The following is a 23,779-nucleotide window of genomic DNA, read 5'->3' as shown; positions in this document are numbered from 1 at the left end:
AATGAGCTTGCCCTTAGATTTTTTTCAAAAAATATATATGATGTTAAGGAAAACAGGCTCTCCAAAACAAAACAAAATTGCTTTATTTCACGGCCAAGTCGAGGAACACAGCATAGGAAAAGGACAAGCTTACTCACTCCTGGCGGCAGCAAGGAGAGCGATTTTGGGATCCAAACATTTCGGAGAAAGAATGGAGGGTTGGGGGGGGGGTAGGGTCTGCAGCACCCTGTACCTAACTCCAAAGCTGGGTTGTTAGGTCTGAGACAGGGTGTGGCACTTTTAAGGAGAAACAAGGGGTTCTGGAAGGGTCAGCAGGTCGGGTGGTTCTTTCGGGGTTCATCGGTGCAATGCCAAAATGCACTGCACCGACGAACGGTGGTGCAGATTCCTGTGGTGCAGATCGCACCCCTGTCTCTTTAATACTTCTTTCCTGTCGGCTTCATCTTTTTCACATAATACTCGTTGCATCCGTTGGTGAGCCCGGCAAACAGGGAGAGGTACCCCTCAAAGCTGATTTTGCCGTCTCGGCACTCTTCCAGGTTCTTCATGATCCTGTCGATGGCCATCGGGTCCTTCTGGTTCTGAAAGAAAAGGGTGGGAAGGGGAAAGAGAAGGGGCTTTTAAAATGTATGTTCCAGCGATTCCTGTTCACCAAGGGCTGTTGGTTCATTTCTGATTCCTGTCCCTGGCAAATCCTTTTATTTTTGCCATGTGGGCAGGGGCGTCATTGGGAGCGCCACCTGGGCATGGACCTTGGATCTTTTGAGCTGTGTCCCGGGTCTTTTGAGCTGTCCTAATTGCCATTTTTTTTTTTACATTTTCCCATGCAGCAGCGTGAATATGCCAAATTTCAGGCAGTTAGGTCCAGTGGCTTTTGTGCTAGCCGCAGGTAAAATTTGCTATTTTCAAGAAAATGTGTCAAAGCAAAGAGTTATATTTTTTTGTGCTTCCACATACAGTACGTGCATTGAATTTGGAGACCTGGCAGCCCCTATAGAGATGATCGAGCCTGCCAAAGTTCGGACAGTTAGGTCCAGTGGCTTCTGTGCTAGCCACAGGTAAAATTTGCTTTTTCCAAGAAAATCTGTTAAAGAGCTATAATTTTTGTGTGCTTCCACATAAATTCATGGAATTTGGAGACCTGGCAGGCCCTATGGAGCTGACTAAACCTACCAGATTTCAGACAGTTAGGTCCGGTGGCTTTTGCGCTAGCCATGCGTAAAGTTTCCTTTTCTCAAAGTCTAAAACAAAAAGTAAAAACTGTCAAGTAAATACCCAGGGGATTAGAGATCCTAATCAGAAGGTGTTCAATGTGACCATTAGGAGATCACTATCCCTAATCTCTGGTGTAGGTTTTTTTGAGGTGCAAAAAACCTCTCTCCCCCCACTTTTCTGCTCTTACATGCCCACTGTTGGGAGCTTGCCTGCAGTGAAATTTTGAAGAGGGAGAAGGAAGGGAAGAAAGAGCTCCATGTGAAATACTGGTATTTCACACCGCATCTGATTTTACTGCCCCAAACTGGAACCTTTGGCTTCTGCGGACATGTAGTGGCTTCAGTACAGCAAAGGATCCAATCAGCCTCCGCAAACTTCTTTCTCCCCCTCCACTTTAATTTATCCTAAATAGCTGTAGGACTCAAATAAACCCAAAGGGAGGGTTGGGACTATGTGGCGTCATGATCGAGAAACTGCTGGGGCTTTGAAATAGGCTCTACAGTTTTACAAAAGCTAGAAAAAGCCCTCAGCCACCTGACCTCATAAAGTGCAAAATCTTGATAAAAGAATGAAGAGCAGAGACATCACACTGACAACAAAGGTCCGCATAGTTCAAGCAATGGTATTCCCTGTAGTAACCTATGGCTGCGAGAGCTGGACCATAAGGAAGGCTGAGTGAAGGAAGATAGATGCTTTTGAACTGTGGTGCTGGAGGAAAATTCTGAGAGTGCCTTGGACTGCAAGAAGATCAAAGCAGTCCATACTCCAGGAAAGAAAGCCAGACTGCTCACTTGAGGGAAGGATATTAAAGGCAAAACTGAAGTACTTTGGCCACATAATGAAAAGACAGGATACCCTGGGGAAGATGCTGATGCTAGGGAAAGCGGAAGGCCAAAGGAAGAGGGGCCGACCAAGGGCAAGATGGATGGATGATATTCTGGAGGTGATGGGCTCGACCTTGGGGGAGCTGGGGGTTGCGACGGCCGACAGGAAGCTCTGGCGTGGGCTGGTCCATGAAGTCACAAAGAGTCGGAAGCGACCGACCGAATAAACAACAACAAATCCTTGCAAACCCTGCACAGCCTCCTAAATTCCTCTGAGGTACCACCTCTCTGAAAGGAGCCACTTGGCTTAGGGAATTCTCTCTGCCCCCCATCCCCGCGCACATTTCCAGTCACCATTCTTTTCTTCTTCCTTCCCCTATCCTGCTTTCTTTCTTTCTTTCTTTCTTTCTTTCTTTCTTTCTTTCTTTCTTTCTTTCTTTCACCCAGAGCATATCTTGGGGAATTCTTGAAGAGAATTCTCTTCGGCGGGCAAGAGAAGCTCTGAACCGTAGTTGACTTTGCACAAACAGACAGGCGGGTTGGTTTTCCCCCTCCTCCGCACTCGAGTCTTTGGAAAGAGGGGGTTCACGTGGCCGCCGAGAAGCAAGTCTGGGGCTGCTTTGTTTCCCAGTTGCCATCATCCAGCAAGAGGAAGGGCTGTAGCTCAGTGGCGGAGCACATGCTTGGCCTGCAGAGGTCCCGGGTTCGATCCCCAGCATCTCCAGGCAGGCTAGGCAAGAATCCCGCCTGAAACTCCGGAGAGCTGCTGCTGCCAGTCAGCGTCAACAATTCTGCGCTAGATCGATCCAGGGTCTGACTCAGTATAAGGCAGCTTCTGATGTTCCAATGAACAGAAAGCTTTAATTAAAAAAAAGAAGGAGTTTTTGGTTTGTTTTTTAAGTGGAGAGGAGATAAATATTGTTAATTTATGCAATCCTAGGTATGCCTACTGGGAAGTCCCATTATATTTAATGAGGCTTACCCTCAGGAAAGTGTGCATAGGATTTCAGCACAAGTTCCTTTTGCAGGGAGGTTCGCACCTTGATGTTCTGCGTGTTTACTCAGAAATAAATCCCGAGTTGTGAGCATGGTACTGCAAGCTTAATACAGTGCCTACCCAATTCCATCTAATGAACTGACTACCCTTTCAGCTCAGTCCTATGCATGTTTTGTCATTTGTGGGTTTGGTGTTTTTTTTGCATGAACTCTAGCTTCAGTGGTGAGGGAAAGGCACTCAGTACATGCTCAGAGTATCTCCATAACTTAGCTCTAGTTTTGAAAACAGACTCATTGGCTGAATCCTGGTGAAGACTTGGCACAAATGAAGTTATGGGGAGGAAGATACGAGAGCTTGTGCATAACAAGGAGGAGGTAGAGGAGAGTTGCACAAAACCAGACATCTGTTCTGATGAAGAGTTGCTGGAGGATGGTAGGATGAGGAGGGATGGTTGCATGGAGGGCAATAGAATTGGTAGGGGGAGAATGTAAGTGCTCAGTGGTGAAAGAAAAACATTCTGCACATGCTCAGAGGCACTCTATATTTAAGAACATAAGAAGAACCGTGCTGCATCAGACCAAGGTCCATCTAGTCCAGCATTCTGTTCACACAGTGGCCAACCAGATGCTCATAGGAAACCCACAAGCAGGACATGAGTGCAATAGCACCTTCCCACCCATGTTCCCCTGCTGCTAACATTGGTGAAATGTAAATAAATTCTAGTCATTCTAAATTTGCATGCATATATATCCTTCAGAAACTTTGCAGGTTTCTTGCCTGGGGGACACCTCTAACGACCTGTGCATTTTCATACAAATTTACCCAAAAAATGTTGGGGAAGGGGTGAATGGAAAGGAAAGCAAATCACTCCCTCCCCCAAATTGGAGAACTCCCCTTCCACATGAACTGCTGCACCTGTCCTTCTGAAACTTTGCTGGTTTCTTACTTAGGGACAGCTCTAGGCTGCCTGTAATTTTCAGAACAATGGTCCACAAGTAACATAGGGAGATAAGTGTGTGCTCTTTTGGAGACCTCAAAATGTCAAGGCCACCCTTGCACAAAAAACCCTTGTGGCTATCATTCTGAAATTTGGCAGACATGATCTCCTCTGATGGGGCAATGAATCCTGAAATTTTCATCCGCTTCTTCCAAGTAATAAAAATGTTATTGGCAGTTCCCTTTAAAAGAAAATAAAAATATAAACCCTGCACCTTTTTTTTTTTCCTGACATTGGACAGGTGTAATCCCGTTCTAGGGGGCTACTGCGCCTAAAGTTATCATCCAGTTCTGACCAAGAGAAAAAAGTTACATTTCCCCCCCCTATTTTCCCATGGTAGTCAACAGGAAGCATAAAGACTCATTTTCCCAAACATTGACTCAGGTTTGGGGCTGAGCTGAAGTGGTCCAACTACAAATTGACCTGACCAGAAGTGGGATGTTTTCCAAAACGCTGAATCGGGGTCCGTCTGAGTTGAAGTGGGGTGGGGGGTCAGTGCACACTTCTTATGTATGTGTGTATGTATGTATGTAATCTATACACACACACAAGCACGATGCATGCACCCCCCCCCACTCCTATTAGACGTGCGCTTATATGCGCACACATTTTTGTTATGGGCCTGTGCCCAGGATCTTTTAAGAACCTAGCAACACCCCTGCTTGTGGGTATGGTTAAATCATTCCCTCTAATTCTGATGTTCGGAGGTGAGTGCTGATATTGATTTATTTATTTCGTGAAAACATTTGTATCCTGCCCTATATCGGTCAGAGCTCAGGGCGGCCAAAACCATAGCCAGGAGCCAAAACGGAAATGGAGCCCAAACTATAACCATTCCAGTACCAAGCCAGCGTGATGTAGTGGTGAGAGTGTTGGACTGGGAGCCGGGAGATCTGGGTTCTAGTCCCCACTTGGCCCTGGAAGCTAACTGGGTGAACTTGGGGCCAGTCGCAGACTCTCAGCACAACCCACCTCACAGGGGTGTTGTTGTGAGGATAAAATGGAGAGGAGGATAGTGTAAGCTGCCTTGCATTCCTTGCAAGAGGAACAAAGGCGGGATATAAATGCGATAACCAACCAACCAACCAACCAACCAACCAACCAACCAACCAACCAACTAACCAACCAACCAACCAACCAACCAACCAACCAACCAACCAACCAGGGAGTGCAACAGTCTTCCAGTTGCCCATACACAGTTAGCCCTGGGCAGCAGGGACACGGATAACCTGGTCACGGTCTCTCCCACAGTGCTGAGACGGATGGTATTTCTGGGCAACGATATTGTTTCTAAATTTGCATCGGCACATATTCATTCGCATATGCGCTGTTATGCAAATGTGCGTCCTCCTTGGCCCTCTTTTTTTGGCAATGCACAAATGGCCGCCCCAGAGGACGCCGAGGTATGGTTAGTTAAATGCCTCCAGGACATTCGGTTTCTCCTTTAGGAGACCACAGTGGAGAACAAGCGTAAAACAGGGCAAGATGGGAGAAGAAGTCCACCCACTCTGACATGACCCAGGGGCAATCTACATTACAACTTTAAACTGGTTTCAAACCGGTTTATCTAAAGGGATCCTGCAGTTTCATGAGGGTACTGAGAATTCTTTGCTAGAGACCCCTGTCCCCTGCCCAAGCGGCCCCTCTTCCTAGAGCCACAATTCCCAGAATTCCTGTATTTGGTAGCCGTAATCGTTAAAAACAGCGTTGAAACCAGTTTAAAGTTGTAATGTAGATTGCCCCCCGCTTGTCTTGTGCACAAGAAGTGGGAGGACTTCAAAAGAAATTCTGCACCTGAACCCCCTACATCAGGGGTGCAGAACCTCAACCCTGGGGGCCAAATCTACCTGGGGTCCCAACCCGGGTTCCCCAGAAGGCCATACCCTGTTACTGGCAGTGAGATCTTGATCTAAAATAGGCTGGTATTTTTGGTATTATTGGCCCCGCCCCCTTTGCCTGTCCTTTTGCCGTTGGCCACGCCCACCACTGGAATGTGGCCCCCGAGACCTTCTCCACAATGGAATTTGGCCCCCAGGCTGAAATCAGCACCCCAGTGTTACACGCTACTCCAGGGCTTTGCATCCTTCCAAAATCCAGGACCTCCCCACCACTCTGCACTTTCCGCCTACTCACTTCCATATATCCTGGGACCTCCTTCTCCATCAGCTGCCGGAGGTCTTCTTTCGTCAGGTAGTTCTTGTCACCGGCAAATCTGTGAAACGTGAACATCACGGTTTCCATGGCGTGTTCCAGTTGGGACGGCATTTTTCCTGCTGATCTCTGGATCTTGTCCAAGCCTGCAGAGAGTGAGAGAGACAGCGAGAGCGGTTGACTTCTACCGCCCAAACCCTTGATGGATAGAGAGAGGAGAAGAACAGCCAACAGCTCGAGCGAAACCAGAGCCAAGCCCAACCGATTCTTCACTGCTACATTGACACCACAAATCTTTCGACGGGGTGGATGCTCAAAGACACGAAAATCTGAAGGCCGGGAGATTCATGTTCTTTTCACAGAGAGCCTAAAAATAGTTGGCTGCGCATGAATCATGTAAATCGAGTGAACTGGCAACCTGTCTCATATTTTGCAATTTTTATTGTGCTCTTTTGTGTAATTTCAATGGCTTTTGCTAAATCACGGGGAGAGGGTGCTATCACAGCACAGCCAAATCCACCCACCCAATACTGTCCCATCACCTCTTTAGGTTCTGAGGTTTCGGCAGGCATAGCTCACACATTTTCAAAAATATCTTGGCAGCAAAAAGGACTAGAAACCTGATTTTTTTTTTTAAAAAAAGCAACAGGAATTCTCAGAAGTTGAGAAACTTGGAGTACCAGCATAGCTTGGTCCCTGCCCATAACGCTGCCTAGAGTGTCCTGTGCAGCACTAGATCTTGAGACTCTCAAGTTTTCACTTTAATTTAAGCAGAATGCCTTTCTAGTCCTCATGATTAGAGAGAAAAGCATGAAAACCACAGCCAAAGCCTGAGAGAGGGGTTGGAATTAGGTATATTCCATGGACTGCTTCCGTTTGCTGGCAAGACTCCTTTATCTACTGGAGGACAGGACAGAATTCAACAGATGCTGCTTTTCCTGGTTTGTGACTTTTTGATCAGTTCCGCAGAGGATTTTCTGCAGTGATTCCCATTCAAGGTTTTCACGCTAAGAACAGAACCTAGGAAGCTGCCTTAGACCTTTCTCCATTTAGCCCAGAATTGTCCACTCTGACCGGCAGCTGTTCTTCACAGTTCCATCACTTGCCCCCTGAGATCTTACTAGCTGGAGATGCAACCTGATGTGCTTCTAGGCTATTGGCCAGAACTGCTGTGAGGCCATGGAATGTTTGCCCACATTCTGCATGCTGAGGGTGAAAGGGCAGGGATGGAATAGTTCACGCTCACAAAGGCTGTGCTCCATCACTAAGTTACCCTGACGAAGGAAGGACCACGACATGTGATGGCCGTTTGTTTCTACGGCTGCTGTTCGCGCCGGCTGTTTGACGATGGCATGCAGCTTCGTGCGTCGTTAACAGAAAAGCGGCGGAGGCAATTTCAAACCCACCCGCCCACCAAATCCCAAATGTAAGAAGAAAAGCTAAAACCCAAATCATCAGATATGAAAGCCATTGCACACAAAAGCAGGAGACTGCCGTTTAGAGGTTAAGCCGCTCCTTCCAACAGCCGACGCTAAAATATAGCCGTGACATTTACTACCGTGGAAGAGCTCACTGGTGCGTGCGTATGTGGGGAAACTCTTTTCATATAACGGAAAAAAAACACCTGGGGGAAGCTGGCTGCTGTGGAAGGGCCCCCCAGCGTGTGTGTCACAATGCTCAAGAGCATTTCTGCACATGCACAAAGTGCCACGCTCCCTTACTATTGCCAGAGAGCAACCCTCGACCTCTTGGAAAATTCCTCCCAAGCTCAGGAGGCAGCCAAGAGTGATCCTGAATCGCTGGTTTTGAGCCGCCTAGCGTAGCACTTTGGCTCAAAGTCTCTGGCTGCTGTCTTTTCTCCCCCCCCCTTTTCGCATTCCTTCCATAACCCCTCCAGCCTTGGCCTCTGCCGGCTGCATTGTCTTTGATCAGCAGCCCTTTGGGCTTCCAGGAACATTTGAAAACCGGACCGACCATCTGGTTCCTATCTGGGGAGGGTTCTGCCTGGGGCAGGAGCTGTTGGCTGAGATCCCTGGGTGGTTCCAGCCAGAGTGATTCCCTGGCTCCCACCCTCTCCTCTGCCTGGCTGGCACGCCCAGGACACACTGCCTTTCGAAACCCTGAACCCCTGGCTGGCTATGGGCTCCTGAAGGAGGCGGCAGCCAAACAGGGCAGAGGTGCCCTCGGGAAGCCCGCAAACAGCGCACAAAGCGGGCACCAACTCTCTCCTCTCGTGCGTGTCTTTCCCTCCGAGCATCTGATCCTCGGGGGAAGACTTTCTCCGAACGCAGAGGCTCCATTACTGCCTAACTCTCAGAGCTAATCCAAAGAGCCCCTGTTGGATCAGACCGAGAGGTCCGTCTTGCCCAGCCTCCTGTTTCCAACCAGACACCCCTCCAGGAAACCCCCAATCAGGGCAATCTTTCTTCAGTGGCTTCTCCCCCACATTTAGTACTTGGAGGTATACTACCTCTGAATGTGGAGGTTCTATTTTTGGCTGTCTTATTTACTTTACTTTATTTATTTCGGCCTGTTTTCCTCCTCCAAGCAACCCTAGGTGTCTTACATGGTCCTCCTCTCCATTTTATCCTCTCAGCAACCCTGTGAGGTAGGTTGGGCTGAGAGTCCATGACTGGCCCAAAGTCACCCAAGTGAGCTTTGTGGACGAGTGGCGATTAGAACCTGGATCTCCAGAGTCCCCATCCAACACCCCGACCGCTACTCCACACCGGCTCTCTAATCATGGCTAATCGGAACACAAGTAGAGCCTGGTTGGAACTTAGCTACGGGAAGGTAGATTTTGGTTGAATGCTTGGAGAAAATTCTTGATGGCAAAAGGCGTTTGGAGAAAGGAACCAAGCAGGCAGAGGCGTGGTTATGGGCTCCCCCTCGCTGGAAGAGGCTGGGCAGGGGGGTTAGACTAGATGGCCCCCAAGGTGCCCTCCAACTCATTCACTCGATGAATTGACATCTCCCCAGTTTTGGCCTAACACTCTAAGCCACACTGGCTCACACAGACCAAGAATGTCCTTCTTGCTCTGCTTCGCATATCCGCAGAAGGAGGATGTTGCATCACAAAAGCGCATGGCGCAACCGATCCATGCGCCATCCATCCCTCTCTCTCCCTCCCGGTCCTAAAGAATCAGTCGTCACGCCGCCTGGAGTTTCTGAGTCTTTCGCAAGCGGCAGACCTCAGCGCAAAGGGCAGGGCAGGGCGAAAGAGGAGGGGGGCAGTCAAATTGGGGCGAACCGTTACAGAGAACGGATGCTGCAGGGTGTGGCTGGCAAAGGTTGTCACCCCTGCCCATGCACCTGTTCATAACCCATGTGCCTGTTCATAACCCACAGCTCCTAGCATGACACCTGGAACCTTCAGGAAGGGATCCCACACCAGCCGCGCAACTCTCCTCAAAGACCAGACGCGGGTGCGTAAGGCCAGGCTGGGTGCGCTGACTGGGTGGGGAAGGAAAGGCATTCTGGACATGCTCAGAAGCTCTCGTTAGCACTACCACATGGGTTGAAAGGAATTAATCGTGGCAATGAAATCAGGCGACCGGGGGGGGGGCAAATTAGTGCCATTTTAAAAAGTATTTGTTTCTGCCAGTAACACAGCAGAATGGAAGAACCGCTTTGCCAGATCAGGATCCATCTAACCCGGTATCCTGTCTCCAACAGCAGGTCAAATGTGGTTTGAGCGAAGCGGTGAGTGCTTCCGATGATCAGTTCTGAGCCTCAACCATTGGGGTCTAGAATATGAGTCTGGGGTCTGGACCTTCAAGTGGCTCTCCGCCAGACTTTTTATTACGCCATCGGACTATTTCAGGACCAGATTAGCAGCGTCTTTCAGCACCCCGCCAACAATATTATTCAACCCAGGGTTGCAGGAGCACAGGCCTGGGGGTGAAATCCGACCTGGCCGAGGTCTCGATCCAGCCCTCTGGCTTTTCCCAGAAAGCCACACTCCCTTTCCCCAGTCCCTATTACGGCTTACTTATTACGGCTTTGTAACTTAGACTTAGGAAAGGCATTTTAAACTTTTAGAGTGGGCAAAAGCCAGGAAACACTCAGAAAATGGGTGGTCAGAGGAAAGAGACTGGAGCCAGGGGAAGGGACATGCCCAACTGGAGACCTGAGGTTCAACACCCCTGATATGCCTAAAGAAACAAGAATATTGGGCCCACACTGTACTTCCCTCTAACTGGCATTGCTCCGTAAAGCTACCGTGAGCGGCGTAGTTCAGTGTAGGTCTAATGCAAGTTAGAATTTCAGACCCAGCCTATCGGTTTTTATGTCTATAGATAAAAAGCAGCAACATTAGATTGGTTTTCAAAGAATGTTTCCCCACGGATACCCCAGCCTTTAGAAGGCAACCTCTTCGGTTCGAAGGCTATCCACCTTTCCATACAAGACTTCCGCCATCTTGAGTGGGCCATCTTGGAAGCCAGTCAGACCAGATACCTGTCTGAGTATCGTGCCTCGTGGTCCAATTTCAAAACTGCCTCCCTCCTTTCGCCGCCAGAACGGACGTCGATTAGGGCCGTCCCATTATTTCAAACAGAAACTGAGGGGGCCGTGATGTCTCTCCGAAATCTCTCGCCCCCTTTGAGCGCGCCGCTTCCCAGAATTCCACGGGAGGGAAAGCCATGCTTTGCTTGTTAATCACGGCGTTCAGAGTATTTGGCTTTTATAAAGGTTTTATATAAAAGTTTTTATCTATGATGATGTTGTGTTTTAATCTTTCTGCGTAAACCGCTGATATATGATGTAAGACAGGGGTCCCTGTCCCCCCGGGCCGTGGCCCTGTATTGGTCCGTGGTCTGTCAGCAACTGGGCCGCAGGGATGTGCGAAAGCCCTTCAACTTGGGTCTGCGGGGGGGCAGAAGGTGATCCGTCCCCCCCCAGAATCCTTGCCGGCCCCGGCCAGCTCCGCTCCGTGGCGAGTCCATGGAGCTGCCGGCCAGCTCCAGCCACTGACGTACTTCTGGCCATTGGGACACAAATGGCGTCCGCTATGCGGACGCCATTTGCGTCCCTGTTCTACAAGTAATAGGCTACGTAAATCTTTACATAGCCGATTACTGCAAAGAATAGGGATGCAAATGGCGTCCACATAGTGGACGCCATTTGCGTCCCAGTGGCCGGAAGTCTGCCAGTGGAACCCCCCCCCCCCGGAAAAATTGGACCGGTCCCTGGTGCCAAAAAGGTTGGGGACCGCTAAGATACGGTAAGCAGTATATCAATCTATTTAGGAAATAAATGACCAGTTTTAAGTGTGCATTGTGGTACCTTAAAGATGAGTCATCAATGGTATCGGCATTTCATAGCCCTCCCCTCCCGCCGCCGCCCCTTTCCCAGTTCTTTTTGCTGTGGCTGCAGTAGAAATGGGAAAACAGTGCACAGAGAGACTGACATGCAGAACCGTGGAGAACAAAGCCCTTGCAAAACTGGAAGTAATTTTGCTCAACCACAGAGGTTTCCCGTAGATGCCCGTCTGCTTTTTCTTGGGTGTTCCTCCCCCCTGGGTGGGTGGGTGTTTGCTGGAGGCTAGAGAGAAGAAGTCTGTCTTTTGAAGGGGCTGGGGTGCAGAGGATGGATGCGGGGGAGAGGGAGAGAGAGAGAGAAAAAGAATTAAGGGCTCTGCCAATTGCTGCGATGAATAAACAGGGCTTAAGCGGCCCTGGCAGCCTTCCTGTACTCCCTCCTCGGAGGCGGCCGCCAGAGGAGAGCGGCCCAGCCTGTGCAGTCCCGAGCGGATGGGTGCGGCCCTGACTTGGCTGGTATTTGCCAACTGTAGGCCTCATGGGAGGTGACTCCACACAGAAGTATGCACACTTTTTTTAAAAAAAGGGATCCAAATCCTGCAACTGCCCCCCCCTTGCTTTCGCAGCTTGGTCTAAATAGTGACAGTTGAGGAAGAATTTGGCGCGGCACTGAAAAGGCTCACTCTCTCCTGCAACCCTGCTGAGCTCTCCGTTCACAGCTTCGTCTGGGAACGTTCTGTGCCATCCTGAGGTCTAGCAACATGCTCCTTTTAAGCAGAGAGCCAAGAAAACCGCCGGCTGTGCACAAATCGTGCAAATTGAGCGAACTGGCCTCTTTTCGCATCTTTGGCATAACGTCTTTGGCCGGTTTAATTTTCCTGTTTTGCCAAATCCGTTTGGCGAAATCATGGGGAGGGGGCAAGGTGTTACCCCAGGGCAGCCACATTCTGACCCCACCCCTCCGCCCAGCCAAGTTCTGACACCCACCCACCCGCCCACTCCCTTTGGTGGCACAGGCCGCAAAAGGATCTCGGCAGCAGAAAGGGCTAGAAACTTGCTTTTTAAAAAATGAATAGGAATGGCGATTCTCCGAAGTGGAGAACGTTGGCGTACCAACACAGCTTGGTCCCTTTTCGGCTGCTCTTAAAACTCCAGGGGCCTCGCCTGGTCACACACGCAAAGCTCGTCAGGTGTGGCCCTCGAGACCCAAGAGGAGCAGACTTCCGCCAACCTGGGGCCGTCCAGATGTTTCGGACTACAATTCCCAGCCTGCCTGACCATTGGCTATGCCAGCTGAGGCTGACGGGAACTGAAGTCCCAAACATCTGGAGGGCGCCACGCTGGGGAAAGCTGGAGCAGAGATCACGGGCGGAGGCAGCAAGGAAGCGATTTCTCTTTCGACAACGGAGGCCGCTTAAAGGAAACAAGGCTTGGCAGCCAGGCCGGAGTCCTGTGCACGCGCACGCTTGCAAGGCGTAGGAGCCCACTGAGAACACTTCGTCAGCACGAATGGAATCCCACCTATGAGCAACTCCGTGGGGAAGGATAATACTGCTATTATACACCCTGCACTGACAGATTGATGCAGCACTGACTCAGAGCAGCAGGTCGGTTGGGGCCCTGCTCTCATCCCACAGCGCACAGAGGAGGGCTGTGCGGTGGAGTGGCTAGAGCGCTGAGTTAGGGCTTCATTTTCCAGCCTTTGCGGAGCTACCAGCTTCAGTGGGTGACCTTGAACAAGCCCCTCCCTCTCCCCCCATCACCCCCCGCCTCGCTCCGCTGATTCGAATACTCTCCCCCGTTTAAAAAGCGAGCCTTGCTTTCTGTCAATGCTAGTCCTGTGGGTTCGATGGAACCTCCAGGTTTGGAGGCAGTCTGCCTCTGAGTACCGGTTTCTGGGGAGTCCCAGCAGGAGAGGGGTGCTATTGCCTTCCTGTTCTACCTTGGGCTTCCTGTAAGCGTCCGCTTGGCCGTTGTGGAAGCAGGATGCGGAACTAGATAGCGCAGGGGTGAAGAGCCTCTTTCAGCCAGGGGGCCGGGTACCGTTTCTCGGGGCCCGCATTCCACTGGCAGCTGCAGCTGCCGAGACAAAAGGGAGCAGGACCCAAAGCAAACGGAGGCAGGGCCAAAATATAAAAAATGCCAGCATGTTTTAGCTTAAGATCTCACTGCCAGGCACTCACCCTTCGTAGAGGCTTTTTGGCTTTTTAAAATAGGGGGAAAACTGCACAAGGAATGGGAAACCACCAAACTGTCGGTGGTCAGAGAAAGGGGTGGAGCCAGGGAAAGGGCGCAGACTTCTGGGGAACTGGGATCCACAGTGGGCCAGGTCTGCCCCCCGCCCCAGACCTGGGGTTCCCCACTCTGGAGATTATTAGCCTTCGGCTTGATGCAGCACGGCTCTTCTTAGGCTCGACTTGTCAGGGAGACACATTCCCACCTCTAGTGATACTTTCCTGGACTTGCTATACTTCTGCATGCGGGGAGTTTCTTTCTCGGGCTTCCCAGTCATGGCGTCTCCCGCCAACAGTCTGAAACGGTACAGCCCAGGAAGGGCCACACCACGGGATTTCGTCCCAGGTGTCAGCTACTCGAAACCGAAGCCCGGCGGGATTCAGTTTGCGGCTTCGGCGTCTTGCCGATGCTCTGGATTCATGGCCCTTGTTTCGTTTGCTTCCGCGACTCCGATTCCAATCAGAGGACACTGCATCTGGCACCCGGAATTAACGCTGCACGTTTCAAGAAGGCGCTTGTTGCCATATTATTCTTTCCCTCACCACAGTGCGCGGAGTTCCCGAGAAGCCTCTAAAAGGGTCGAAGGTCTTGGCGCTGGCTGACGTCTTCCTATATTTCTTTTACACACAACTCCCTCCCTCTCTCCCTCTCTGCAGTGGCCGGGACTTCTGTTTGCAGAGGGGCCCCCAAGCAAAAAAGGCACACCCAGATCAGCGGCAACCTGGAAAACGCCAGCCTTAAGGGACTATCTTATTTCATCCCATAGCGTCAGGAACGTTTGGGGGTGGGGGGATGATGTGGATTTATATTCTGGGCCAAGAAGAACTTAAGATTTCCCATTCGTATCAATTATGCCACTTTAAGCAGGACATCCCAATTTCTCTTTTAATTTTTGCGGCTTTGCATAGTTATATTGAGGAGGGAACCGTGCAGGTTGCCAAAGAACCGCTCCTAACCTGTGTCACTCCTAGGAACATCAGAAGCGGCCTTCTACCGAGTCAGACCCAGGGTCCATCTGGCCCAGTGTTGTCGACACGGACTGGCAGCAACGGCCCTTTCCCTAAAAATGAAGATTCTAGTCCTCATGGCTCTGAATACAGGGCTGATTTAAACAGGAACATCGGAAGCAGCCTTCTACCGAGTCAGACCCAGGGTCCATCTGGCCCAGTGTTGTCGACACGGACTGGCAGCAACGGCCCTTTCCCTAAAAATGAAGATTCTAGTCCTCATGGCTCTGAATACAGGGCTGATTTAAACAGGAACATCGGAAGCAGCCTTCTACTGAGTCAGACCATGGGTCCATCTGGCCCAGTGTTGTCGACACGGACTGGCAGCAACGGCCCTTTCCCTAAAAATGAAGATTCTAGTCCTCATGGCTCTGAATACAGGGCTGATTTAAACAGGAACATCGGAAGCAGCCTTCTACTGAGTCAGACCATGGGTCCATCTGGCCCAGTGTTGTCGACACGGACTGGCAGCAACGGCCCTTTCCCTAAAAATGAAGATTCTAGTCCTCATGGCTCTGAATACAGGGCTGATTTAAACAGGAACATCGGAAGCGGCCTTCTACCGAGTCAGACCATGGGTCCATCTGGCCCAGTGTTGTCGACATAGACTGGCAGCCTGAAACTGTCCAGGGTTTCAGTCAGGAATTTTTCCAGCACTACTTGGAGATGCTGGGGATCGAACCTGGGACCTTCTGCCGGCAAAGCAGGGGCCCTTCCCACTGAGCTACGGCCCTTCCCAGTGCAGAACGTCCACTTTGTGGCCCTCTCTGCAGCAAGAAATGAAGTGAACCCACTACCTTAGATGGCCGGGGTGGAGTGGGGCGAGAAAAGGACTGGAGAAATAAACGGAGGGGGGAAACAGATAAAAGCGGTGGTAACTAAATAGAACCTCCATGTTCAGGGCCAGTCTACCTCTGATGCTGGGGGCAAACCAAGGAGGATTCATGCCCTGCTTTGGAAGTTTTCCCGATGCATCTGGCTGACCACAGCTGGAGACAGAATCCTGGGCCAGTTGCACGGTGGGTTTGATCCAGCAGGGCAGTTGATGTTCCTACCTCTTAGAGCCTTCTGCAGCCTTCACCAACCTGGTGTCCTCCAGAGGTGTTCGACTTCAATTCCAATCATCCCCACCCACTGTGCCCAACGGTCAGGAATGCGGGAGGCGGGTTTCTCCAATGCGATGGAGCGGGTTCACTGCCCCATGACATCGGAGCCACCAGTCTCCACTGTGTTCAGAACATCTGGAGGAAGCCAGGTTTGTGTCTTCCCCTTTCAGACAATGCATGTACAGAAACCGACTCAAGGTACAGATTTTGCAAACGAAACCTCGACCATTTCATCGCATCGAGCTTTCGATCAATCCATTTAAAAGGAGCAAGTCCCAACCCCGCTCTTGCGCTTTGGCCATGGTTTTTCATGCTTTTCTCTCTGATCATGAGGACTAGTAGAAAGGCACTCCATTTAAATTAAAATGAGAACGTCTTGAAAGACTCAAGATCTAACACTGCACAGGACAGTCCAGATTTAGGAAGACGTCAGGGTTACCTAGAACTCAAAAGTCGCTGGGTACAATGGATCAGAAATAGGTTCGGGACAGAACAAAAAGGAAGTCCCTCTCACACACAGCCATCAGGGACTCATTGTGACTAGATGCGGCAGCTGCCAACAGCTTAGGTGGCTTTTCAAAAACTCACAGAAGACAGCCACTCTGTCTCCCTTTATTTAGCCTTGATAGCAAAACAGAACCTCCCTCTGCAAGGGCAGTGTATCTTTGAGTACCAGATGATGGAGACAAACGTCCCAGAAGTTTCTGGCTGGCTGTGGTGGAAAAGAGGATATCGGGCTAGATTCGGGGTGTCAGACCTCAAGCTCCAATCCAGTCCAAGCCTCAGGAGTTCTTCAGGTGATCACGCCTAGTACTGTATTAGCAATTGGCATCCATTCATTGTTACGAATGAAGGTCTGAAATGGACATTTTTCCTGTGGAAAAACAACGCACTGGAAAAATTTCCTGTGGGTAATTTTCTGCCCCACAGCACTGGCCCCAAAAGTAATGACACACCCTCCTGGTCTGGGTTACTCCAGAGTCACTCACTACCACCGGTTTGATCCCAAACACCATCCTGATCTATCCATGAAGCGGAGTGAGGCGGTAGAGTTTCGAGGGGGGTGGAAAAGAGTGTACCTGTTAAACCTCCAGGAGGGGGGAAATCACATTTTTCAATGCTCCTTCACATTAAAACAAACAAACAAACAAACAAACAATTATCCCTGCAAGATAAAAAGCAGACTATCAGGGAGGACGGCTCAAGGCCAGCCTGTCCCCTGTGATGCTAGTTTTCTACTTGCAGGGACTTTTCTACCGAGGCATTATTCAAAAGGAAGAATTCTATCCCCCTCCAAGGTTTTCTCTTTTAGCCATCTCATTCTGCTGGCATGAGACCTCAGTAGCATTCGTGTATTAGAGATCCCATTCACCTGCAAGCAGATGATTGAAGACTGGAACGTTGACAAATGGATGAACTCTGCCTGATGCGGAGGGAGATCATCGGTCCATTCCGACTGGCTGCGGGGCCCTTCCTAAGACCCGTTCAACTGGAAATGTCAGGGGTAGAAACTGGGACCTTCGCCATGCCAAGCATCGCCTCATCCGCTGAGTTATATGGTCCCCCCCTCCAACGCATCCATCTCCAACTCCACCCTGGCTGTGGGGATGGCAGGACTGGTAAAAAGTGTATTCAAGGCTGGCCACTGTGGCAACCAGGACTGGACAGACCACCTTGATCTGATCCCACCAGGGGCTCTTCTTATAAGCCACAGTAGTTAGAAATGGAGCCTCCAAAATAGAGGCAGTCTACCTCAGAGAATCAGAGGAGGGGACGGCTATAGGTGTGTGGAGGCTTCCTGGGGGCATCTGGCCACTGGGGGAAGCAGGATGAAGTGGAGCCCTCGTCTGACGCAGCAAGACGCTTCTTAAATTATTATTATTATTACTTGGTATTATTTTCTACTACTCCTACATGTATATCCCACCTTTTCTCCTCTCGCAAGGTGCCCGAGGTGGCTCCCGTGGTCCCTCCCCTCTCCATGTTATCCTCACAACAACCCTGTGAGGTGGGTTAGGCTGAGAGGCAAGGGCTGGCCCAAAGTCACCCCGTGAGCTTCAGGGCTGAGTGGGGACTAGAACTCGGATCCCCCGAGTCTCAGTCGGACATGCTAACTGCCACACCACACTGGCCCTCGCCAGGCGAGGAGGAGCGTTGGAACATCGCCAGCCGTGGAAAATGAATCATCCTTGGACGGTTTTCGAGCCCCACCCTCAATCTCTTCAAAAGCTGACTCCCCCCAGGATGACAGACCAGCCCTTGTGACAGGACAGCTGGGATCTCCGGCCCACATGTGGTCCGCCACCATCTAAAGTAGGTCACCGAAACACGCAAGAGAAACACCAGGCTTTTCAGGCCCGGGCAGTCCGGCTGCAGCATGCCACGGCCTGCTGCGTTTCCGGGAGCGCTTGCGTCGGGGCTCCCTGTGACCACCACGGAGCCAGAGTCATTCCCCCCAGCCCCTCAATCACAAGACTGGCTGAAAAGCTCTGAGATTACAGATCTGGTGAAGGCACACAAGCTTCCGAGCTGCTCTCACTCGCCGTGAAGAGCTAGAAGCCGTGGCGGTCGGTGCTGGGGGAAATCAGAAATGCTGAACTGAAACGCAGAAGTTAAGCGAGAGCCAGAAAGGAAAATTCCAAAGCGCAGAGACGTTCGGAACTGACCATCGGGGGAAAGCTGGCTCAAGGGCCCAGTGGGGGAAGAGAGGCAAGAAAAGGGGCGACTCCCTACCTCAGTTTCCGGATATGTGTCCGAATACACATATCGCTCGGGCGGGCATCTGTGTATCTGAACATCCCCAACGATATTATCCCTGCGCTAATCGCTCCCAGAAGTATCTTTACTCCAAGGTGAGGCAGATCGGGCAGCCTGCTGCCCTCCCGATGTTCTTGACTACTACTCCCATCAGCTCCAGCCAGCATGGCCAATGGTTGGGGATGCTAGGAGGTGTAGTCCAAAACATCTGGAGGCCCCCTTGAGTTGCCTACCCCCGCAAAGTGCCTTCCAGATGTTTGGGATCACAGCTCCTAGAATTCTTGACGCTAACTGATGCACTGGCCACGCTAACTGGGGCTGATGGGAGTTGAAGTCCAAAGCAGCTGGTTGACACCAGGTTGGGAAAGGCTGGTCTCTCTTCCATAACCTACACCACATGTAGGCCACTTCAGTTGACCCATTACCGGGCCAACTCCTCAACTGACTCAACGGACTCGTTCCTGTGCACTTTGCCTTTTTTCCTGCCAGATCCACCTGAGAAAGCAAGCAAATCCCTTATCACCTTTTGTCCAAGAACAGAATCTCCCTATCAAGGGTGGAGGAAAAGATTGCTCACTGTGTAATCATGTCAGCCGCGCCACTCCCTCGGGGTGTGTGCGCGCGCGCAAAACAGAACAAAGCAAACAGAACCCAGCTCTCATCGACCAAAGGTAGTTCAAGGAACCTGGGTTGGGTCACTGGCCAATTTCTGGTGGAGAGACTCACACCTGCTGGTTACTGGAGTCAATTCTTGCAAAACGGCGACTGGATTAGATCTGATCTCCTGGTGTGGTGTGCCGAACTCGGGATGACTTCACCCCGCCTTTAACCGTTAACAGAGCCTGATGATGCATTCTTGCATCGTACATTGAATAGACCTCGTGGGCCCTCGGGTTTCTAGCCCCAAAATAAAGACACTGTACTAGATTGACCTTAGCCCAACTGTATCATAAATCTCTCTCTCTCTCTCTCTCCCCCCTCTTGGTGAAGGGGAGAGTTCCTATGTGACATGCTGTCAAGCATCTCCTTATGAAAAGTGGTGTTTATAGGAATTACATGAATTTTTAAAGTGAAACTTCTTAAGTGCTTCCCTGGCAGCTGCCCCAGGAGAACTGAACCCACAGCTGTGGGGCAATTGAGGCCTAGCAGAAAACAGCCAGAAAGTGCATTGCTCACAAATCCCACCTCACAGAATCTTTCCACAGAGGCAGCTCGCTGAGGCACTCCAGCTGGTGGCAAGGGAATACAGGACCATACAGAATGCTCCGATGGGCTGTTCCTTTTTCAAACTAAAAATTAAATTAAATTTAATTAAACTGATTGAATGGTTCAAACGGATTCAACCAGCAAATGCTATTCTGCATTCGTTTTCAGTGGATGTCTCCCAAGCCCTTGATGTCACAGCAGCAGTCTCAGAAGCAATGACATCCCTGCAGAACGATGGCTGTTTTCAAAGCGTTCTTGAAGAAGCAAGACTGAAGACTACAGAAGAAGGAGACCCATCAGATCATGCAAATGAAATAAGACCCATGCCAAGGAGGGTTTGTAAATCTAGCTGTCGCCTACAAAAATATGCTGATGTATGAAGGAAACATTCAGACTGTGAATGAGAACCGTTCCACAGATTATGAGACTTCTAAGAGAATATATTTCAGTGCAACTGGTACTGCGAAGGGGGAAACGGCAGCTCGATTTTGTGAAAGGAATATGCACGTTTCAGCTTTTTATTCTATAAAGAATATAGGCACAGATACCTTTCTTGACCCAAGCAAGCTTACGTCACTGTGTGAACATTCCAGATGCGCTCCAGAAATCAAGGATTTCAAACATATCTACTGCAGAAGTACAAGGATATGGCGGAATCCTGCAAAACCCCAACACTTCACGAGCTTACTAAAACACTGCACCTGTCCAAGGAAGGCTTTCCACACCTGTACACTTTCCATGCTGCAGGGCTCACTTTTGGTGCATCTACAGCTATGTGTGAAAATTCATTCTCAACTTCAACACCGTACAGGCATTCAGTGCTTCATCAGAGAAAAGCAAACTTCATAATATTTGCTTTTGAAAGTCATATATTTGAAGGAATTCCAAGTAAACAGTTCCTCTGCCAGTCTGCAGAGAAATCACGGTGCATTAGACTTTATTAACCGTTCAGATCATTACAGTAGGATGACTTGCACAATATACAGTGCCTTCCTCGCCATCGTTATGTAGTTTACACCGCTGTTTCGCGTTTGGAAAATACTGTAAATTGTTTGCTTTTTCGTAAACTTCACAAGTCAGAGTCCCTTATTAAAATGCATACAACTGGGTTTATTTTTTGTAATTCCCTTTGAAAACATTTTTCTCCAGAAACCTCTTTTAGAGTGACCGCTGCCCCAACCCTTTTCTGTCCCCCCCTCATTTTTATCTCTGCCCACCCAATGAAAATGGGCTCGCTACAACCCTGGTGGAAACCTATATTTGTTTTTTGGGGGGGGCGGGATGTGCTTCTCGCTAGCAAAGGGATGCTCTCCTCCTTTGTTTAGCTGGGGCCACCCCACGCTTCAGGATCTGGAGTCGAGCGGAGTGGAGAGCCCCCCTCCCCTCCCCACCCCACCCCCCCTTCTTTTCCTGGCCGCGCAGCAAACGCGCAACGGACGCGCGCTCTTTTTACGCACGGAGAAAAAGCTCTCCAAAAAGTCCCCGTTACGCGCAGCCCGAGAGAGACGCGCGGGCGCTCACTCACCAAGGCGGGTCTGTCTGTGGAGCAGCTGCGAGGCGCGACGGCTGGCAGAGACAAGAGTGAGGCTGACCAGCCGCCGCCTCCGCAGCTCTCGCCGGGCTGGGCTGGGCTGGGCTGGGCAGGGGGCGGAGAAGCAGGGCGACTAGAGGAAGGGCCGTCCCTTTGGAGAGGAGCCAGGTGGGGCTATCAGGAACAAGGAACCGCCCTCAGCCGGGCCTGCCTAGCAGAAGCCATCAATTAACCGCAGCTCCTTTGAGCCTTTTAGATTTGTCTCCTCACCCCCCTTTTGCAGAGCATCTCTCTGCCTTCGACAACCGCGAGGCAGAGGGAGGGAACCAGGAAGTCCAGTTTTGCCGCCGCCAGGAACTGGCAGGCGAGACACCTACCCTGTCTCTCAGCCCCAATCTGCAAGGGGGGCAATCATCATATTCATAGAATCATAGGATCATAGAATAGCAGGGTTGGAAGGGGCCTACAAGACCATCCAGTCCAACCCCCTGCTCAATGCAGGAATCCAAGTCAGAGCATCCCTGACTGGTGGCTGTCCAGCCGCATCTTGAATGCCTCCAGTGTGGGAGAGCCCACTGCCTCCCTAGGTCATTGGTTCCATTGTTGTATTGCTCTAACAGCCAGGAAGTTTCTCCTGATCATAGAATCATAGAATAGCAGGGTTGGAAGGGGCCTACAAGATCATCGAGTCCAACCTCCTGCTCACTGCAGGAATCCGAGTCAGAGCATCCCCGGCAGATGGCTGTTCAGCCAGCCTCATCTTGAATGCCTCCAGTGTGGGAGAGCCCACTGCCTCCCTAGGTCATTGGCTCCATTGTCGTATTGCTCTAACAGTCAGGAAGTTTCTCCTGATGTTCAGCCGGAATCTGGCTTCCTGTCATTTGAGCCCATTATTCTGTGTCCTGCATTCTGGGATGATGGAGAAGAGATCCTGGCCTTCCTCTCTGGGAAAACCTTTCAAGTCCTTGAAGAGTGCTATCCTATCTCCCTTCAGTCTCCTCTTCTCAAGGCTAAACATGCTCCCTTCTTTCAGTCTCTCCTCATAGGGCTTTGTTTCCAGTCCCCTGATCATCCTCGTTGCCCTCCTCTGAACCCTCTCCAGCTTGTCTGCATCCTTCTTAAAATGTGGCACCCAGAACTGGACACAGTACTCCAGATGAGGTACTGTGCTGAGTAGAGGGGAACTGCAAGTCCTCCAGAGATCTACCAGTATATCCTGATCAACCTTCTGCCCAACCCTGTTCTGGACCTCCTGATGGAGTCCCATCCAGTTCCCAGGGTCCTTTGTTAAAGGGAACTATGAGGGGTAAGAAGGTTTGAGACACCAGTCCAAGCAAGTCACCTCAACGTGGCCTTCACTGGTGAATTGGGTCCTGCCACATCCGGTCCCCCGCAGCCCACTTCAGCAGAACACGAAGCAGCCGATGCCTGCCTTGCAGGGCTCACTGGTTGCTGGTCCCTTTCCAAGTAGAATTCGAAGTGCTGGTTATGACCTATAAAGGCCCCATTTGGCTTGCAGTCTACCTGAAAGACCTCCTTTTGCTGTGGGAGCGTGCCCCGTTTATTTTAAATGTATACCTGGCCTTTCTACCAAAAAAAATGGCACTCGAGGCAGCTTATGGAACCAATTAAACTTGATTAAAACAATACATTAAAACACAATAAAACAGAGCAATTACAGAAAAAGAAGTGTTAAAAACAGCATCCAGCCCACCGGACCCACTTACAGGTAAATGCCTTTGTAAATAAAGCAGTCTTTGCCTGCCAGCGGAAGGACATCAAAGAGGGAGCAATCTTAGCCTCCTGCCGTAGGGAGTTCCATAGCCTGCGAGCGGCCACTGAAAAGGCCCTGTCTTGGGTTGCCACCAAATGGCCTGCTGAAGGCAGTGGTCTCAAAAGAAGGGCTTCTCCAGAAGATGTTAAAAACCGGGCAGGATTGTATGGGAGAAGGCAGTCTTAGGGTGCAATTCTGTGCAGATAGATGGCCGCCTCCGAACTTGGAGGCGACCGCCTATCCAATGCAGGACAAGAGAAGCAGGCAGAAGAAGCAGAAGGGGATCGTTCCCTCTGCGCTTCTCCTGCCCTGCGTTTGCAGCTAGGCAGTGGGAGGGCGGAGTGGGGGAGGAGGCTGCCATGCAACTCATAGGATGTGTTGTACCAGCATTTCTGCCTTCCCTGCCCCGGAACGCCCCCTGGTACGCCCCTTTTTTGCCACTCTGCGCTCCTCTTGCGAGCATGGAGGATGGAGCTTCTCTGCGCTGCCTCCGAGGCAGCGCAGGAGGGGGGGAAGGTTGGTTCTCCGGGAACTGACCTCTGAGGTCGGTTCCCAGAAAACCAGATATCCTATGGCCATCTAGCAGCTGACTAGCGGCCATAGGATTGCTCCCTTAATGTATTATTTTAATGTATTTAAATAACTTAATGTTTTATGTATTGTTTTAATAAATTTAACTCGTTCTGTAAGCCGCCTTGAGTACCATTTTTTTGGTAGA

At 50.6% G+C, this 23,779-nt stretch overlaps 1 protein-coding gene across 1 annotated transcript; it reads right to left on the bottom strand.

Moving 5' to 3' along the window:
• Positions 1-51: 51 nt before the first annotated feature.
• Positions 52-21,339, bottom strand: S100A10 (S100 calcium binding protein A10). The gene is made up of 3 exons (XM_084824287.1): positions 21,282-21,339; positions 6,167-6,330; positions 52-581 (listed from the first exon to the last, which is right to left on the bottom strand). Exons 2-3 carry the CDS (start codon positions 6,296-6,298, stop codon positions 417-419), a joined length of 297 nt encoding a protein of 98 aa, XP_084680413.1. The 5' UTR covers positions 6,299-6,330; positions 21,282-21,339; the 3' UTR covers positions 52-416.
• Between the last annotated feature and the right edge of the window lie 2,440 nt (positions 21,340-23,779).

Source organism: Heloderma suspectum, chromosome 17, assembly GCF_057233095.1.
Source record: "Heloderma suspectum isolate Gila_16-S chromosome 17, 16-S_ref, whole genome shotgun sequence".
In the NCBI taxonomy this organism is placed as follows: domain Eukaryota; kingdom Metazoa; phylum Chordata; class Lepidosauria; order Squamata; family Helodermatidae; genus Heloderma; species Heloderma suspectum.
The sequence above is the reverse complement of the archived record's forward strand: the minus strand, read 5'-3'. Positions and strand labels throughout refer to the sequence as shown.

What these genes read in the sequence shown, in the direction of transcription:
- S100A10 (XM_084824287.1), bottom strand. Translation starts at nt 6,298, where the DNA reads ATGCCGTCCCAACTGGAACACGCCATGGAAACCGTGATGTTCACGTTT. An exon ending in AGGTCCCAGGATATATGGAA is followed by an intron (nt 582 to 6,166) that starts GTGAGTAGGCGG and finishes CTTTTCTTTCAG; the next exon opens with AACCAGAAGGACCCGATGGC.